Here is a 20,915-nt window from a genome sequence, read left to right on the forward strand (position 1 = left end):
AGTGTTGAGCAAACGAGGGAGGGCACGCAGCAACGTGAAGCAGGATGAATGTAATGAAATGTGCAAGCAATACGCAGCAGCGTGAGTATGTTTGTAGTTCGTTGCTGAAAGACGAAGTGAAGCGCAGCGGCGCGAAGGTAATGCATTGCCCTGTTTAGTTTTGTTTTGTTTTGTAAATCATGAAATCAAATATACATGCAGCAGCGTGTATATGTTTTTAGTTATTCGTTGAGAGAACGAAGGGGAACTCGAAGCAGAGCGAATGTAAGAGAATATTTTTTTTACACAGCAATGTAAAATATATGCAAGCAGAGACAGAGTTTGTAATGCACAGCAGTGCAAAGTAAGAAGGAACAGAGCAATGTAAATTTGTAAGCTGGGACAGAGTAATTGTTCCAGAAGAGACAAAGTAATTTTTGTGTGGAACTGAAGTGTTCCCTAATTGTGAAATCCCTCTGTGTGAGGAAGATGCTTTTGTAACAGTAGTTGTGAAATACCTGAGTGTGAGGAAGATGATTTATGTAACAGTTGGTTTCCTGTTAATGAATAGAAGTTTTTTTTGTGTTGCTGAAACTCTGTCCTCAGCAAAACAATTTTTTTTTGCTTCTCTGTGCTAAGATCCTGTGTGTTAAAAACAGAGCATCAGTCTCTGTTCTGTTCAGTTGATTTTGTTTTCGAATTTAGCATAAAATTCCCAACATAAAGTAATCTAATTCATTGGAGACGAATGTCAGTTCGACGGCAGAATAATTTGGCGCGAGGGTAATAGTTTCTGATATTGCTTCCCCATTTATCGAGGAAATTGATATATCTCGATCCAGACATGTTCGGCGTCTGGAGCTCTGCAAAATACAACATCAGTAATGCTTTGGTCCCTTCGGATGATCCTAGGGAGAATTGCACGCCATCAGAGCTGTTCACAACCCACGCCGTTTGCATGACAAGAAGTGGAGGAAACTCTTTGGTATTGTTCGTTGAAATGGGCCTTTCAGAAGTTATAGTCGGTAGAAGATCGGGATCTGTAATATCTATATATAAATCTGGTGTCCAGATGCGGTCGAAGTTGTCATCAGGATACCTGCTTAATTTAGCATACAAAATTCTTCAGCTAAATCATTACCAAAAACAATCCCTACTGCTGCACGCTAGTGAATCAAAATTCTGTTCGCTATGTGCTATACTCTCTACAGATATTTATTTTGGATTACCATTGAAACATACAAATTTATAGGTAATAGGAACGGATTTCGAAGAATATCAACACCTCTAGCTCCTTAATTATAACGCTTAAATTTCCGTATATAAATATATAAAGTTCAAAGTGTTCACCTAACCATCGAATATCTTCCACCAGCATCAACTCTAAATTTTAAAAAGAGCATTGCTCCTAGTTTAGCTTGTGCATACATGCCATCTCGGAGGGATCTCAACTCGATACCAGTGATAAACGGATCATCGTTCTCGGAGGTTCTGATCAAGCAAACATACATCACTGTGCCTGAAGTTACAAAGATTCTTTCATCATAGACTCGACTATCTACTGTGAAGTTTTCCGTAGCCAACATATCTACGGTCTCAAAAGAGTAAGCGAAGCTCGCCGAACTTTGGAATCCAGTGTAATTTCCAATGGCAAACCAGAGTCTTAATAGGTAAGGCATGTTGGGCGGCACAGGCAACTGATAGCAAGATTTACTGAGAGGCTTTGGAAAGAAGCGTAGACTATCCAAAGAAGAACCGAGGGCTTCTTCTGTAACGTTCCCTATGTCTGCTGTCTCACCGACGTCTATGTAACCGGCATCAGTAATCCATTTTATATTGTTTTTGTCAATGTGATTGGTTTTACCTCCACATTTGATACTCAGAAATCCTGCCATATCGCAAGAAAATTATTAATAAAACAATAATTTTTCACCAAAAACTGAAAACGGAAGATGAATGACTGCAGTCTACTCTAGAACCATTTATCAAATGAAGATTTTAAAACAGTAGACAAAACAAAAACACTCAACATTCGTTGCAATAGCATGAGGCCTTCTGATATCTCCGTCCGCCGTTCGATTGTCTCCAGTGTTTTTGACCGTTGATTGCTCAAACCTGCATACGGGCCTGCATCAAATTAAATATTGCGTGGAGTAAATTAAAAGCTTGGTTGACCACACCTGCTATCAATGCAATGTCATATGCGTTGGTAAAATATTTAGTTTTTCATACGGCATATATTAATGTTCATAAAAACGTGTTATAGTTTTTTATATAGAGCGTTGACCATATGTAATGTAAAAAAAAAAGCCACGGTAATATAGAGTTTTTACGTATTATGTTTTATATAGCGAGCAAAACATATATGCTCGTGTTTTTTTTGCTCATTGTATTTTGCAAGGGGGAAACACACATCAGTGTGTAGAAAAACAAGAACAGGGGCGTGAGTTTTTTTTGTGATGTAATTTTTTTTTATGTGTTGGCCATCGTAAAACGGAGGAGTAGCGAAAAACCATGTGTGGTTTTGCACAGCAGTGCATAAAGAAAATGGTGGAGCGCATTTGTATGTATATGTAAATTTTTATTAAAGCAGTAAAGTGTCTTTCACAGCAGTGAATGTAAAAGGGGATTTACAGCAGTAAACCCAGTGAATTCTCATGTGGAGACAGAGTAATTTTTTTTTGTTGAATGTATTTTCTGTGGTGAATCCCTCTCAGCAAAGAGGATGAATATGTATCAGACATATATTTTAATGAATGGAAATGTTTTTATGGTGGTGAAATACTCTGTTCCTCAGTAATTTTTTTTTTAAGCTTCCCTGTGCACAAAAGATCCTGGAGTGAAGGAAACAGAGCACTGTCTCTGTGTGTTGAGTTTTAGTTTTTATGTTTTTTTGGGATTTTCCCATTAAAAATCCCCAACAGCGGTATCAGAGCTGGCTTAGGCTCTTTAAAGAAGTTAAAGAAGCTGAAGGGAGAAGGTTGTTGCTGCAGCAAAACTTCTCAGGCAGTTAGAAGACTCAGACAGCAAAGGATTCAGGTATTTCAAAAGTTTTTTTGTGTTGCTGAAGAAACAGTCAGTTGTTTTAAACACACAGTTAAGGATTTAGAGGCATAGATCAGAATGCAAGGAATGGCTAGCACAAGCACTAGTATGGGTATGTTTAACACCTAGCTCCCACAGTTTAATGGGAAAAACTATGACTATTGGGCAATAACCATGACATCCCTGTTTGCTTCTCAAGATTTATGGGAAATAGTTGAATCTGGGTTTGAAGAACCAGCATATGAAAATGAGTTCAATGCATTAACTCAGGGAGAGAGAGATCAGCTGAAGAGCAATAGGAAGAAGGATTCAAAAGCCCGTATGTTGTTGTATCTAGCAGTAGATCAGAGTGTGTTTCCAAGGTTAGCAGTAGCTAAGATAGCAAATGAAGCATGGAAAACCCTCAAAACAACCTATCAAGGCATGGAGAGAGTGAAGACAGCAAAACTACAATTGCTGAGGAATGATTTTGAGAATCTGAACATGAAGGAGTCAGATAACATTGACTCATTCTTCACTCATGTGATTGGTGTAATCACACAAATGAGAACTCGTGGAGAAACCATTGAAGATAGAAGGATTGTGGAGAAAATATTGAGGGTCTTACCCTCAAGGTTTGATGCCATAGTCACCACCATTGAAGAGACAAAGGATCTCTCAAACTATTCAGTTGATGAGCTACATGCATCATTGATAACACATGAGCAGAGGTTGAGTAGGAATGAAAACTCATCTCTTGAGCAAGCCTTCAAGACCCAGATGTCCTTTGGAAGAGGAAGAGGTCAAGGCAGAGGAAACAAAAGAGGAAGAGGCAGAAGCCAGAACAGAGGTGGAAGGAACAGCCCAGCAAATGCACAAGGAAGAGGTAGCAATCCAAATCAGAACCAAGGCCAAGGCAGCAGCCAACAAGGAGGACAACATCATGCTCAAGGACAAAGGTATGAAAAATCCAATGTCCAATGTTATTACTGTAAAAAGTATGGGCATTATGCCAGTGAATGTAGGAAGAAGCAACATTATATGAGTAGTAGACAAAATGCAAATGTTACTAGAGAAAACAGCAGCCAAAATAATGTGTTGTTAGCATGTAATATGGCTGAAACAAACAGTGAAGACATATGGTTTTTAGATTCAGGTTGCAGCAACCATATGACAGGAAACACTGCCCTCTTCTCAGCCTTAAATCAAAACTTGAAGTCAGAGGTCACACTAGGAACTGATAGTAAAGTGTCTGTTATGGGAAAAGGGGAGGTAAAAATATTTACAAAACAAAGAGAAAGGAAAATCATAGCAGATGTCTACTATGTCCCCGGAATGAGATGTAACCTCTTGAGTATTGGACAGCTTGTCCAAAAGGGTTACAATGTTTACTTTGTAAATGATGTGTGCACCATCATGGATATACCACCCAGCAAAAGATGCATTGCTGAAGTAAAAATGACAAGGAACAGGATGTTCCCTCTTAGGATCAGGGCAGATTTGAAAAACAAAAATGTAATTGCAGCAGTCACCCAAGAGGCTTTCCAAAGCGTGCCAAAAGATGAAAATTGGTTGTGGCACTTGAGATTTGGACATCTCAATTTTGGAGGTCTAAACTTGTTAAGCAGGAAAGGAATGGTAAGAGGATTACCATTGATAGAGAAACCGGACAGCCTTTGTGAAGGTTGCATTTTGGGAAAACAACATAGAGAAAGTTTTCCATCAGGTAAAAGCATAAGGGCAAAGGCACCCTTAGAGATCATCCACTCATATTTATGTGGACCAATGCAAGCTCCATCATTAGCAGGCAGCCAATATTTCCTAACATTCATTGATGACTTTACAAAAAAGACTTGGATATATTTCCTTAAAAACAAAAGTGAAGTGTTTGAGAAATTTCAAAACTTCAAGGCATTTGTGGAAAACCAAAGCGGGCTGCATATTAAAGTTTTGAGAACTGATAGAGGAGGTGAGTATATCTCCAAGAAATTCCTAAGATTTTGTAGAGAAAATGGAATTCATTAACAGTTTACAGCAAGGTACACCCCACAGCAAAATGGAGTTGCTGAAAGGAAGAACAGGACCATCATGGATATGGCGAGGAGCATGTTGAAGGCAAAGCATTTGCCAAATGATTATTGGGCTGAAGCTGTAAATTGTGCAGTGTATATTTTGAACAGGTGTACTACAAAAGCAGTGATGAACAAGGTGCCAGAAGAAGCATGGAGTGGGAGAAAGCAAGGAGTCACCCACATGAGAGTTTTTGGATGTGTGGCCTATGCACACATTCCAGATCAGCTAAGGAGGAAGTTGGACAGCAAAGGGGAGAAATGTATCTTCATTGGATACAGTGAGGAATCCAAGGCATACAGGTTGTATATCCCATCCACCAAGAAGTTTTTCATCAGCAGAGATGTTCAATTCATTGAAGAGGAAGCTTGGGATGGAAGCATAGAGAAAACAGTGAATGTTAAAAACTGTTTGTCTCATGATGAAGATGAAGAGGAGGTGGCTGAAATGCATCCCCAAACAGCAGCGCCAACACAAGGACAGCAAGGGACACCATTGAGGATAAATGAGAATGCTTTTCCAAGCACACCACAAGGAGGAAATTCAAGTGCATCTTCAAGCACTTGCACACCAAGTGAAAGAGGTAAGAAGTTTAGAAATCTAAGAGACATTTATGATGAAGGAATGAATTCCTTATTTGCCTTGTATTGTCATGTTGATGATCCTATTCATTTCGAAGAAGCAATCAAAGATAAGAAATGGGTAGAAGCTATGGATGAGGAGATGAATGCCATAGAGAGAAACAAAACATGGGATTTGGTTGAGCTACCAAAAGGCAAAGAAGTCATTGGAGTGAAATGGGTCTACAAGACCAAAAGCAATGCTGAAGGCAAGATAGAAAGGCACAAGGCAAGGCTGGTCATCAAAGGGTACACGCAGCAGTATGGGAGAGACTATGAGGAGACTTTCGCACCGGTTGCAAGAATGGAAACCGTGAGAGCAGTGCTGTCCATAGCAGCACAAAACAAATGGAAAGTCTACCAAATGGACGTGAAGTCGGCATTCATAAATGGAGTGTTAAAAGAAGAGGTGTACATTGAACAGCCTCTCGGCTATGAGAAGAAAGGTGAAGAGCACAAAGTGTGCAAATTGAAGAAAGCTCTTTATGGGCTGAAGCAAGCGCCAAGAGCATGGTACAGCAGAATAGATTCATATCTATTGGATAATGAATTCGACAAGTGTGAAGGAGAACCCACCGTCTACATCAAGGAAAAGGATGGTAAAATTTTGATTGTTGTCTTATATGTTGATGATGTTATTTTCACAAGTAATTATGATCAGCTCATTGAGAATTTTAAATCAGTCATGAAGGATGAATTTGAAATGACTGACATGGGTTTGTTGAGATACTTCTTAGGCATAGAAGTAGATCAAAATGAAAAAGGAATTTTTATATCTCAAGCAAGATATGTAAATCAAGTTTTGGGCAGATTTAAGATGGAAGAATGCAAGGCAGCAATCACTCCCACAGTGATGGGATTAAAGCTCAGCAGAGAGGGCAGCAGCAAGGATTTTGATCCTAGTTTGTACAAGAGTATTGTTGGCAGCCTTATGTATTTAACAGCTACTAGGCCTGATATTATGTATGTTGTTAGTTTAATTTCTAGATTTATGGAGAGACCAAAAGAGGCACATTGGCAGGCAGCAAAGAGAATTTTGAGGTATGTCAAAGGCACCAAAATGTTTGGAATTTTATATCATGCCTCGGAACATTCAGATTTGGTTGGATACACTGATAGCGATTGGGCTGGAAGTGTAGATGATCAGAAGAGCACTTCCAGTTATGTTTTTAATATGGGTTCAGGAGCCATTTCATGGGCTTCTAAGAAGCAGTCCATTATAGCATTGTCTACAGCAGAGGCTGAATATGTGGCAGCTACAGCAGCAGCATGTCAAGCAGTGTGGATGAGAAGGATGTTGAGAAGCTTAGGCCAAGAGCAGGCAAAAGCGACAGTGATTTTTTGTGACAATAGCTCAGCTATTGCATTGTCAAAGAATTCAGTGTTTCATAAGAGAACGAAACACATTGATACAAGGTTTCACTACATTAGAGAATTGGTGAACAATGGAGAAATTGTCCTAGAACATTGCAGGACTCAAGAACAGGTTGCAGACATCTTGACAAAGCCACTGGATCAGAAGAGCTTTGAATTTTTGAGAAAGTGTCTGGGTATGACCGAATGCCCAGCAGTTGAAATTAAAGGGGAGTGTTGAAGTCGTAATTTCAACGCAGCCGCACGTACTCCCCAAAACCACCGAACAAAACCACAAACCGCCCAGAGCATATCGCACCGCCTTCCAGTGAAAAGTTGTTTCCGTATATTTGCCTCCGATAAGATATGGTGCAGACGCGTGTCACTCGCCTGACATCAGCCAACGTAATTTATCGGAAGCTAAAGTTCTGTAACATGAGGCCTTCCGATATCTCCGTCTGTCGTTCGATTGTCTCCAGTGTTTTTGACCGTTGATTGCTCAAACCTGCATACGAGCCTGCATCAAATTAAATATTGTGTGGAGTAAATTAAAAGCTTGGTTGACCATACCTGCTATCAATGCAATGTCATATGCGTTGGTAAAATATTTAGTTTTTCATACGGCATATATTAATGTTCATAAAAACGTGTTATATTTTTTTATATAGAGCGTTGACCATATGTAATGTAAAAAAAAAAGCCACGGTAATATAGAGTTTTTACGTATTATGTTTTATATAGCGAGCAAAACATATATGCTCGTGTTTTTTTTGCTCATTGTATTTTGCAAGGGGGAAACACACAACAGTGTGTAGAAAAACAAGAACAGGGGCGTGAGTTTTTTTTTTTGTGATGTAATTTTTTTTTATGTGTTGGCCATCGTAAAACGGAGGAGTAGCGAAAAACCATGTGTAGTTTTGCACATCAGTGCATAAAGAAAATGGTGGAGCGCATTTGTATGTATATGTAAATTTTTATTAAAGCAGTAAAGTGTCTTTCACAGCAGTGAATGTAAAAGGGTGTCTTTCACAGCAGTGAATGTAAAAGGGGATTTACAGCAGTAAACCCAGCTTGATGAATTCTCATGTGATGTGAAGACAGAGTAATTTTTTTTTGTTGAATGTATTTTTTGTGGTGAATCCCTCTCAACAAAGAGGATGAATATGTATCAGGCATATATTTTAATGAATGAAAATGTTTTTATGGTGGTGAAATACTCTGTTCCTCAGTAAAAAAAAATTTAAACTTCCCTGTGCACAAAAGATCCTGGAGTGAAGGAAACAAAGCACTGTCTCTGTGTGTTGAGTTTTAGTTTTTATGTGTTTTTGGGATTTTCCCATTAAAAATCCCCAACATGTTGAAGTTCGAATGTTTTATGATATACCTGGTAGTTGAGCAGTAGTAAGAGCCAATAAACTGAAGAGCACGCCCACTGCACGCTGTATCCAACAGCCCCATTTGCCATAACGAATTTTGGCCATCGTTCCACAAAATTTTAAGAAGAGCTGCGTAGTTCTAGCTGTAGATCGGGAAGCTTATTATTTGGAATTGTTGGAAGTGTTTTATAAACATAAAGCCGAGTTGTTGACTGCGTATGGTGTTCGGAAGTGAGAATTGTTGACTGCGTGTATGGACTTGCCTCTTGAACGCGTGAAACAATAAAGTGGTTAGTAACCTGAGTTAAGAATATTTTAGTCACGCTAGATTTATTTCCACCATATATATGTGTTAATATTGACAAATAAAATATAGCTATCTTACAACCAACAAACAAAATTAAAATTGATAGAGAGTGAAAAAGAATATAATTTTAACTTTAATGTAAAATATTAAAAAAAGAAAAATTGTTAATTTAATGTAAAGATATTAAATATTTATTGTAATTAAATTTAAATCAAAAAACGTGTAACAATCAGGATAATGAGAATATGAGAAAGTTTTAAAAACATTAAAATTAGGATCATTATATATTAAATAACTAATAAATGTTGATAGACATCAATCTATAATGCTAAAATTTAAAAACTTAAAAAAAATAACAAAATTATAATTTTATTTTAAATTATTATTGTTATTAATTATAAAAAATAATATCGAACTTAAATACATGTAGATTAAATAAAACATGGAACAATATTCTTGTTTATGGATAATTATCCTTTCTTTATTATGGAGATTATTAATTTGTAAATAGGCTTTATTACAATACAATGGGCCAATATCATAGCTTATCAATACCACTTGCCGAGAAACCCATAACTTTTTGTAATTAATCAATTTGACTAGAAAGACAAAAATATAATTTCTATATTGAAGATAAATCTCAGCATTTGATTATGTATATTAACCATATTTTAGAATATTCCATAGACATTAAATCTCTACCATCCATCAAATAATTATTTATAATAAAAAAAAAAAAAAATTGAAAGCCTTAAATCTAATATTTGCATGAATTTTGCTAGCAACAACAAGGCTTAATTCTATGCATTAAAACAAGGGTTAGAAATCACCCGAAGAGAAAAGTACCACAAGATGACAGTAGAAGGAGATTCAACACTAGTGATAGATATAGTGAGAAAACTTCAACAAGGAACCCCATGCGAAAAAATAACCCAAAGTTGGAGAACAACAAGACTAGTACAGGAAATAGGAAGTCTGATAGAAGGAGTATCCTACATCATCCTGGCACATGTACGCCGTTCGAGAAATGTGGCAACATATTTCTTTGCAAACTAGGGATGTGGCAGACTTGGGAGTTGTTTGGATATACTGGGAGAAGCGATAAATCAAACAGAAGGGTTGCATAGCCTCAAATAAAAACTGAGAAACGAAAAAGAGAAAGCACAAAATCCCTGATCAGGCTGTGTAGGGCCATGGGAGTGAGTAGGTGGAGGAAGTGCGGGATAGATGGAAGGAGGACGGGACAGGTGGCAAAAGGAATGGGGTAAAAGAAGGTAGCTAAAGCAGCCGAAGAAAGGAAGGAAATGACGGAGGGCAATCAATGGACGGAAGGTGGGCGCCTCAACCGAGGACCTCACACGAAGGAGGAGGAAATCAAAAAAGGGAAAGGGGCAGGTACCTCGGTAATGAGGACAGGTTGGTGGGGGAGCAAGTTAAGGGAAAAGGTGGTAAGGCAACAAGGCATTTGCATGAAGGGTGATCGCACGGACAAAGAAGGTGGTGAACGCTTTGAGTAGAAGGGTGACGAACAACAATTGGAATTCATCTACAGAAACAGGTATGTAGTTACAACCCCCTCCTGTGGTGATAGAGTAACAATGCCTTGCATATGGAGAAGAATGTGGAAAATAAGGAAAGAATGTCCAGTCTTGGTTAAGATATGAATGTCTGGTTTGCCAGTTAAGGAAAGAAATGGAAAACTCCATAGGTTTAAGTATAATTACCTGATTATTATGTACGGGTTCGAGTGGATATAATTCCTAGAACGGTGTGGTGTGGTGGCGGGGGGGGGGGTAGGGGATTCGAACCCTGCAAGGGGCTTGGTTGGTCCTTGAGCAACATAAGACTGTTCGGTCCCGTTGTAGTGGAAAGCCATGACAAATATAATGGTTTCAATTATAATTTCTTGATGTTAGGGTTTGGGTATACTTGGATGGCCATCCTAGTGGGGTGGGGGGGAGAATTTGTGACCTGTGAGAAACTTGGAAGGAAAACCGACAATAGGGAGAAAATGAGATTGCCAGTAGCTAGAGCTTGCGATCGAAGCGAGCAGAGGAAAGACCTCGAAACCTCTGTGCGCTACATGGGAAGCTACTGCCCCTAGAACCAGGGAGGAGGGAGGAAAGAAAGCTAGATGGAGGGAGAGATAGAAAGGAGGCAGAAGGGAATTTCAACTCCTGAGGATAGGGAAATTACCCAGTGGGCTAGAAAAAGGCATACCACAGACCACAAGGGCAGTGTAAGTCAAGAGGAAAACAACTGGGGAGGAATCTGGGTAGTCATGGCACTCAAAGGAAGTGACTTCACAAAAATGTGAAGAGGGGGTTCGTCCAGGTAGTGGATTGACAGGAAAACCTTAACTCCCATGATGATAGCAAGAAAGCCTCTAGCCCGTTTCACCATAAGCGGGGAAGGGGATACCTGGGGAAGCCTTGGGGAATGGAAATTGGGGAGGGAAACGAGAAGAGGAGTGAGGCAACATCATAGAGGCCTCAACGGGAGGGAGAAAGAGTGATTAAAGAGCAAATTGAGAACGAGAAGGCAGAAAATCAAATAAAAAAACATTGGAAGAATATTATGGATGATATAATTATTGGTTTTTATAACTTAATACTGGTTCACATTACAGGTATCATTAACCTAAGTTTTTACCAGTCCCTAGAACGCCAGCAACGCAAACATGGAAAGTTGCAATTAAGCAGAGTTTGTGTTTGGAAAAAACAAGAGAAGATGGTAAAAGTAGGAGATCAGGGATGGAAAAAAGGAGGCAGAACAGGAAATAAGACCACCAGCGAGGCATCCGCAAGTAGACCACCGAGGAAAAGAGGAAGACGAACAAGAGAGGAGAGCATGCAAAATCTAATGCATACCTACCATGTAGGAACTCCAGTAGAGGTTAGGGTTGTGATAGCTTCATGGGAAGTAGATCTCAATGCCAATGTGGTAAACGAAGAAATCCCAACAACTGATTGGGAGCACATAATTCAGGATCCGAGACACACCCGCAGGCACCAAACATTATTCTGACAGACCATTCAGCTATATTGGGTCATGAAAAATCTTTTGGCAAAGGCAATGACAACGTATAAAGACAGAGAGGAGCTAGAAGGGGACAGCCAGGAAGAGGCAAGCTTAAAATACATTTAGAAGGAGATCCAATCAGTACAGATGCAACAATGTCATTATAACATAAACTTAAGGAGAATGGAAAAACAGATTCAGACACTGCTACAGAGTGAAGTGCCCAAGTCAAGTGCGAAAGATCTGACTCCAATAGATACTTCAGATGAATGAAACATATATACTGTTAGTTGAATTTTGTTATGATGTTGAATAGCATTTACTTTTCAAGTATTAAGCATATAATAGACATAGCAGCAAATGTAGCCTTGATGATAAGAATTAAACTGTTTAAATTTTGGACAGCCTTTGATGCCGACCAGTGGCCAACAGACCTGGTTTCCTACGGGCATGTTGAGGCCACCAGGTATATTTTGAAAGACATATATTACTACCTGTTTATGGAAAATTAATAGAAAATAGAAGAATTACCAAGATTACAAAAAAAATAAAAATAAAAAAATCATGAATTTTATAATGAATAAAATGTTAAACAAGACCTTAAACACCTCTTCATAAGAGAAAATCTATCAAATTGATACCATAAATGATAAAATCCTCTTAAAATATATGAACAAAAATTTTAAATAATTTTAAAATTTGCAATAAAATTATAATGAAAAAAATTAGAAATTTTATTTCTAATCTTTTCACATAATAAAAAATAATAAATGCATCTAAAAATTGGACTATGGTGGTATGTTCTTGTGCCCTTTTAGAGTTCCATATATTTTTATTCTAGTAATTTAAACATGTCACAATTTTTCCTCGAAAACTATAACAATTCTAGCATGATTTTGAGAAAAATCTGTGGAAATTTTTGAAAATTCGGGTTATAACTTTAAGTTTCAAGACTTTTGGAGCCCTAGGGATTCTTGATGTTGTTGAATCCATTTCAACCATTAAAAAAATATTTTGGAACACTCACACTAGAATTATTTTCCATCCCGGTAAAATTGTGGCCTCATTAGACAACACCATTTTTATTTTGTAACAAACTTTATGCTAGATATTGTGAGAAATTATCTCTGCATTCGCATGGAACTTAGCCTTATTGGTCATTTAAATATTCAGGTGGCATACTATAAATTGTTGTTTTTAAATGATAGTTTAAATATATACAATAGATAACCATCAAGTACTTTACCTTGAATTGGTTATATACTTTTGTTAAACATAATAAACATGTTTCATATGTAAAACACTTTAAATATATAATTTAAATATATTTAATTTTTAGTTGATATGTCTAAGAGTTAGATTAAAGGGAATGATATCTAAATAATACACCAAGGTGAAAGTTATTTTTCAATTTTCAATGAAACTATATTGTCTAAAAAGTAAACTAGAATATAAAAAATAAACTAGAATATGGAACTCTATCAAAGTGATTTTAATATGATTTTATTCAATGTTACTTTAATACACTCAGATTTTATTGTATACATGTCTTTATTTTGCTAAATTTTGGTGATAAATAGAAGGAATTATTTAATCAAAGCATGCTTTTACAAAATTTAATACTTATAATTGTCTTTTCTCTCAAATTGTAATAATGGAGGAAACCATAACATAATCCTATAACATGATGTTAAGAGATCCACAATGCCCATTTATTATAAGTTTAGTGTTTTAAATGTTAAAATGTATACTATGCATTCAATGTTGTTAATATTAGTTTATATCCCATGATCCAAAGCAATGCTTAGATATTTGGTAAAATTATATTTTATCTTTAGATATGATAATATATATCAAACTATATAAATCATAACATAAACCACATTACTTAATCTACTTTTGAGTTCTTATTGATAATATTCAATAGTTTTACTATGTTGGTCATCTTATATATCTGATAAGATCTCTTTATACATATCTCATATATACAAATGCTATGACATGTTCGGGTCAATGACACTTGATTTAAGGTTCTGAAGATTTTATTGCTAGTGTATGCCATGTCAAACCAAGGTTCAAGATTTAACAAATCATTTATGTGTCATGGTCAATTTTTCCTTATGATAAATATGTGAAATATTTTAACATAACAATGTTATTAAAGAGTAGGTTTTGGGGGGGTGGAGGGGCGAATAGGAGAGTGGATTGCAGCTGGACATCGGTACAAAACGATCCAAGCTGGCATGACTTAGATATAATTTTACATCAGGATTACGTTGATGCGATTGCTCAGCAGAGGAGCTCGGCGCAATGATTCACTTATACCTAGGGTACGATGCCACAACGGTTTTGCAGCGGAATCATTAAACATCCGGGAATGATACTATGCAGGAGGAAGGACAGCGCATTTACGCGGCGATCATACTATACAGTAATTCGATTTTATGAGGTTAATGACCTGAAGGATGGTAGCATGCCACCCAGGGGGAGATTGAGAATCCCAAAATATAATTTGGCTAAGGTACCGAGGCGACGTCCAGGTTATGACGGCGGAGTACTACTACCCTCCCATAATGGAGGTGTTACAGGCAGGGATATTAATGATATAGCCAGACCGTGCTGGGTTATGAGAGCAAGGTGGCAGGCTCTTGGGTCCTTAAGTACTGCATGCAATTCCCTTAACCTCCATCTGCACCACAGTAGAGTAAGGAAATACGCAGTTGAATTCCATAAGCCGAGTGTCTGTAGGATGACGGAGTATCAGGAGCGGAGAGGAGGTAGGATTACGCGGAGTCAAACGGTGACCCCAATGGAGAAAGGTAAGAGCCCAGTGGGGGAAACCATGAAGAAGGATTTCATTGAGATTCAGGGGGATTTGGAAGAGGAATTCGACATGACGAAGTATTTCGCAGAGGAAGCACCTCGAAGAGGAGGGAAAGGCAAAGTGGGTATGGGGAAGCCCCAGATGCGGACAGTGGAATGTAGTGAGGAAGACAGTGAAGACCTGAGTGAGGTTGAACGAGGTCGGGGTGGGGAAATGTGGGGACGAGGGACGCAGCGAAGGAGAGGGCGACCAGTGGGCCGCGGTGGTCGAGGCCATCGAAACACAAATCTGTATGCGGATACGGGGGAGGGAGCAGCTCGTGAGGGACGTGGTCAAAAGCGGGGGAAGAAGGATCTGAGGAGGCGTTTGCAAGAAGCAGAAGCTGCGTATGTGGTGGATACTCATCCTAATATTCGAAAGATGATAGAACAGATGGAAGACGAAGCTTTGCAGGGGTATTCTGAGCCAGAGATGGATGATTGGGAACAATACCTACCTGATCCTGGACACACCCGAGGTAGAATGTCACTATACAAACAGTCGCTGCATGTGTATTGGGGGATGAAACGTTTATTAGCTAAGGCAATGGAACAAGTTGCTCTAGAGATGGCAGAGTTGATTCAGGGAATTCCTACTATGAAAAAGGAGCTGAAAAACATTCAAGTCATTCTCATGATGCAAGAAAAGAAGATGGATGATATTGTGCAGCTGTTACAGGCGGGAGGTTTGGGTGTCAAGCTGGAGAAGGAGGGACAAGATGATCCAAAGCAGTCATAGCTTACAGTAGCGCAGCAGTCGTGCAGAGGTTTTTTTCAGTATGGTTGCTTTTATATGTTTTGTTTCTATATATTTTGATGGGAAAAGACTCTAAATTGTTAGTAAGAATAGATGTTTATATTGCCTGGATAGAAAGACTGGTGACATTTTGTTTTTGGATGGCTTTCAAACATTTCAGATGGTATAAGCCTGGTTTCCCTTAAGGGCGGGCGAGGACCTGTCCATTTTTTGTAATTTTCAAATGGTTTTATAGTAATGGCAAATAGAGTACCGCACTAGCTTACAAAAAAAAAGAGAGTAGGTTTTTAATCAAAATTTTATTAGTAAAAGGTTAATTTCTTATAAGAACATCGGGCTTGAATGGAAATTTTTTAAATACAATAGTCTTTAAGAAGAAACATAAAAACCCAAAACATAAAAAAAAAAAAATTAAAAAATAAAAATAAATAAATAAATAAATAAAAAATAAAAAATGTATGACCGACAAAATAGAATCCGAATTCGAACCCTTATCCTGAACACTATTTCTCAATGTTACAAAATTCAAGCTTTGGTAAATTTTAAAATCAAATCAGGACAAATTCCAAAAAAAAAAAAAAATAGATATTTTTTTTGCACGTGAGTGCATGATGTAGCGGTCGGGGCAGTCGGTTTGCACGCACCCCGGCCGCGTTCGAATCCTGTGGCGCTGCGCGGATGCTGGCGTATATTCCGGTGATGGCGAATATTCCGTTGTATGATGGTTTCGATGTGACAGTTATCAACATTGTCTGATACGTATACAATGTAATAAAAAAAAAACCCTATAATGCTTCTGCTTGGGAACTAGCCCCTCCCTTTTGAAAAAAAATCTAAAATATACATATAATTTAAAAAAATAATAATAATTATAAATAAAAATAAACATTCATACCTCATATATCTATATGAAATTTTAAATATCAAACATAAAAATAAAAAAATTATTGCTATAAGTGAAACACATTTAAAATTCACTTATATATTTACATGAAATTTAAAATATCAAACATAAAAATAAAAAAAATATTGTTGTAAGTAAAACAAATTTGAAATTCGAACCTTGATCGTAACCCGTAAGAGTGTTTTAAAATTTCCTTTCGAAAGTCCTATCACAATCTCATCACAGCTGCTGCAGGGTTAGTTTGACGCATTCAATATTATACTATATATTTATTAAATTTTATTATTATTATTATATTATTGATTGCAGTAAAGTTCGACAAAATTTTGTAAAAACACAAATTCGAGGATTTTACATGAACCTTTAACTTATATTCCGAGATGATTGCAGAATCATGTTTCTATGGATGTTTCTTTTTTAAGTTTTAGAATTTCGTGATAATTAGGTTAATAGATATGTTATTTAAAATTTTTAATTTAATTATTAATAATAAATTAGACAATAAAGATTAAATTTCTATATAATATTTTTAATATTAATTAAAAGAGAAGATGGATATTTATTTAAAATAATTATGTTTTTTTTCAATTTAATTATATATATATATATATATATATATATATATAAAAGTAAGTGTTAGATATTCATTTAATTTTTATTCATGTTATTGAATTTAACGAAATTGTTTTTTTGCTTTGAAAGTTATCAATATTCTGGTTATATTTTGAGAAAATCTAGCAGGGATTTTTGTAAATCGAAGTTGAAGTTGTTAAATTTCAAGATTTTAGGTGCCCCAAAGGTTTTTGATGGTGCTGAATCCATTTCCACCATCAAAAACATGATTGAAACTTTGATTTTTTTGGCCAACATTTGACCACTTTGAACCATAGTTACCAAATACGGCCGAATCACGGTTAAAGATACGAAAATTCGCCTGTACGACTCGAATACCGAATAGTTCGATAGAATTCGATCCGGTTAGTAGTATACGTGCTTAACGATTTGGGTGCATGTAAGGTTCATTACTTGGCATAGTTAATGGCCGCATATGGTTTAGTTTCGCATATGGTTTATTAACTAAAGAACAAATAGATTGCTGCAGTATGGCATGTTGCTGAGAAAAACAAAAATTGTTGGTTTATGTCAAGCAACAGAGAAAGACAAAAAATTCACCTAATAGATTGTTCATTAGCTAAACACAAATAGATTGCTGGTGTATGGCATGCACCCATAGGAAAATAGAATTGCTGTAGTATAGCATGCACCCAGCTAAAAACATTAAAAAATTGTTGCTAAAAAATTGTTGCTTTATGCACGGAGCTAAAAGCATAAAAATTAGGAGACTTATGGGTTACTTAGATTTTATAAGTTAAATGAGTAATAACAGTTATGATCAAAATTCCCAATCTCAAAGGTAAGTTGTAGAGTTATGAGCATTGATGTTATTAAATCTTATTTTCTGATTAGATTTTTCCCACTCACAGAGAAGGAAATGGAAGTATTTAAAATTCTTTTTTCAAAAATAAGCAGTTGATATTTTTTATAAAATAAATTTGAATATTAATTTTTTAAATAGAGAAGGATTTCCCACTCAGAGAGAAGGAAATGGAAGTATTTAAATTAGAAAATTTCTTGTTTCAAAGACAATAGGATGGAAGTATTTAAATTAGAAAATTTCTTGTTTCAAAGACAACAGGTTGATTTTTCTATAAAATAAAATCGAATATTAATTTTCTTGAAATCAAAGAAAGAATATAGGTTTTTGAAAAGAGTATATAGGTTGGAGGGAAGTGGTGACTGTAAATTCTTTTTGAGTGGATTTGGTTCTGAAGATTTTTTATTATATACAGTTATAAGTTATATAAAATTCAAAATAAATTAAAAAGAAGATAGCTAAAAATATTTTAAAAATATATTATTTAAAAAATGTTTAAGAAGTGTATTATCGAATTTTTTTCGAATTGAAAATTTTTCATTCGAATTTTTATCGTATCGAATTCGAATCCGAATCGAATTCGAATTCGAATTTGGTAACTATGCTTTGAACTATCCAGGCAATTCCTCCGCTTCTTTAGACGACTCTGTTTTTAAATGTATATATGTATATTTAATATATTAATTCTTTTTTTTTTCTTGTAGTGAAAGACCCTCTTTAGCATAGTGTGGTACAAATGTTGTAATGTCTTGTTTAACATTTTAAATTAGTCAAAATAAAACAAAATTAAAATTAAAATAAAATCACGTAAAAACACATAAAATCTATAAATATAATTAATAATTGAACTAGGGCCAAGAGGGATCAAATCTCATAGGTGCCAACCTCTTTTAGAATGAAAAGAGATTTGATCCCTATTGGCACATGGTAGAATTTAAAAAATTAATTTTAAAACTTCAATTTTAAAAACCAACAAAGATTTATCTTAACTCTGGGTCTACCAAGTGTCGAGATGACCAAATCTCTTTTCACTCTAAAAGAAATTTGTACCTCAAGAGATTGACCCCTCTATGCACTTGGTAGACCCTCAGTCATGATGGACTTAGGCTAGTTTCATTATTAATTATAATGATAATGATAATTATCATTTTTTAGCATGTAGATTTTCACATCCTAGAATATGATGATGGGACCATGAGTTTTGATGGAACTACACTAATTTAATTATTTATTATAATTATAATTATTAATTTTTAGCATGTATATTTTTAGATAGGTGAAGTGTTCAGCGAAATGCTGGACACACATTGAAATAACAATATTCTAGAAGCTTTGATTATATATATATATATATATATATATATATATATATATATATATATATATATATATATATATATATATATATAAAATGTAATTTGGACTAGTCAAATGGTTGTGCCTAGAGGTGCTCCCTAGCTCAGTATGTAAGAGATGTTTTCATATCCTATTACGTTATGTAAACATTTTGACTTGGGGATCAGAATACACGTTTATTCCAACATTATGCTTCTAAGAGGAGGAATAGGAATTCTATTTGGGACATAGCATATGCTTTAGGTGATAGGGTCTATAATACCACAGACAATCAGAGGGTGGTGGTTCTCTATTCCGAGAGCTTGTTCGATGCTCCAGGGGTGGAAGTTCACAATTAACTCCGGGGCTTAGAGGCCTTCCCAAACATGTTCTCGACAAAACTAAATGATGAAGTGGGAAATCTTGTTTCCATTGAAAAGGTCTATGTGGTACTTAAATCTTTTGCGAAGGATAAATGTCTCGACCCTGATGGCTGGACAGTTAAACTATTCTTGTACTTTTTTTATGTCATGGGATTGGATATTTTGAATATGGTAAAGGAATCTCACATCTCAGGTAGGGTCTCTCGGAAATCCACTCCACAATAATTGCTCCCATCTTGAAATCTTCCCACTTGATTTATTTTTAAGTTTTTTTCCCTGTCTCCCTTTGCAACATTTCCTATAAGTTGATTTCTAAGATCATCACTTGTTGGTTAGTTGTATCCCTTTTAGCTCATCTCTCCCTGAAGTTGTTCCATGTTCTCCCCAACTGGCATATTCACGACGTGGTTGCCATTTCATAGGAATGTATGCACTTGATTCATACAAGGAAGAAAGATGCTTTAATTATGGAATTAGATCTCCACAAAGCCTATGACTATGTCGATTGGACTTTCCTGAGATTGATTCTTACAAGGACAAGGCTTTCTGTGATAAATAGAATTGATTGTGACTTGTGTGACATCTGAAAAATTTGTTGTTTAGATAAATGGTTCCCATTCAAATCTCTTTCGGCCTGGTAAAGGACTCAGTCAATGTTTGTTTTTTATCCCCCTTACTATTCGTTTTGGTTATGGATGGTATGCGCTTGAAGATTGGGGAGGCACGCAGGCATTGGGTTTTCTGCTAGGTTCAGATAATCTATGGAGTCACAGTCACACATTTATTTTTTGTTAATGATGTTCGAACCTCTGGGAAGGTATCCTGAGCACAATGGAATGTATTACACTCTATTCTTTCTAGATACAATGTTGCTTCCTGACTATGTACCAATGGTAAAAAGTTTGTTTTGATACATTCTTCTGTAGATGTGGAGGAAATTGAAAAAATTTCCAAACTTTTTGGGGTTGTGGTGTTGCTTTTGGAAAATGGTCTTTCATATATGGGTTCTAGATTGAAACCAAACGATTACAAAATTTCATATTGTCATTGATTATTGGAGAAATTTCAGAAGATATTATCAATAATTACAAAATTATTGATTGGCATTACTTATTGGAGAAATTTTAGAAGATATTACCATTATGGTCACATCATTGGCTATCATTGGGGAGGCGATATACACTTATCCAATCTATTCTACAACAAATTTTAGTTTATTGGATACACCTTTTCCTTCTCCCTTCAAACATCATTCTCCATATTAAAGCTAGATTGTCACACTTTCTATGTCATGGTGCCAAGGGGTCCATAAATTTCATCGGGTTGGATTGGAAGCCATTTCGATTAGAAAGGAGTATGGTGGATGGGGTTTGATGGACCAAAAAGATTTTTAGCTGGGCGCTTTTAATCAAAAGTTCGTAGAGATTTTTTTTGGCAAAGGTTTTCGCAGAAGATTATATTTGACATGTATTTGAAACACAAGACATTA

At 36.1% G+C, this 20,915-nt stretch overlaps 1 protein-coding gene across 1 annotated transcript; it reads right to left on the reverse strand.

Moving 5' to 3' along the window:
- Nucleotides 1–714: 714 nt before the first annotated feature.
- LOC149188124 (uncharacterized protein At1g24485-like) lies at nucleotides 715–8,527 on the reverse strand. The gene is made up of 3 exons (XM_089409872.1): nucleotides 8,431–8,527; nucleotides 1,330–1,867; nucleotides 715–1,078 (listed from the first exon to the last, which is right to left on the reverse strand). Exons 1-3 carry the CDS (start codon nucleotides 8,525–8,527, stop codon nucleotides 715–717), a joined length of 999 nt encoding a protein of 332 aa, XP_089265998.1.
- Between the last annotated feature and the right edge of the window lie 12,388 nt (nucleotides 8,528–20,915).

This window comes from Pinus tabuliformis, chromosome 3_1, assembly GCF_031772625.1.
Source record: "Pinus tabuliformis cultivar Carrire ecotype Pingquan chromosome 3_1, CPIR1, whole genome shotgun sequence".
NCBI lineage: Eukaryota > Viridiplantae > Streptophyta > Pinopsida > Pinales > Pinaceae > Pinus > Pinus tabuliformis.

Bases quoted from the DNA above. Each gene is read 5' to 3' on its own strand.
- LOC149188124 (XM_089409872.1), bottom strand. From the start codon at position 8,527: ATGGCCAAAATTCGTTATGGCAAATGGGGCTGTTGGATACAGCGTGCA. The intron at 1,868-8,430 runs GTATATCATAAA...GCGATATGGCAG, and splicing joins TACTACTGCTCAACTACCAG to GATTTCTGAGTATCAAATGT. The intron at 1,079-1,329 runs GTGAACACTTTG...TAAATTAAGCAG, and splicing joins GGAAGATATTCGATGGTTAG to GTATCCTGATGACAACTTCG.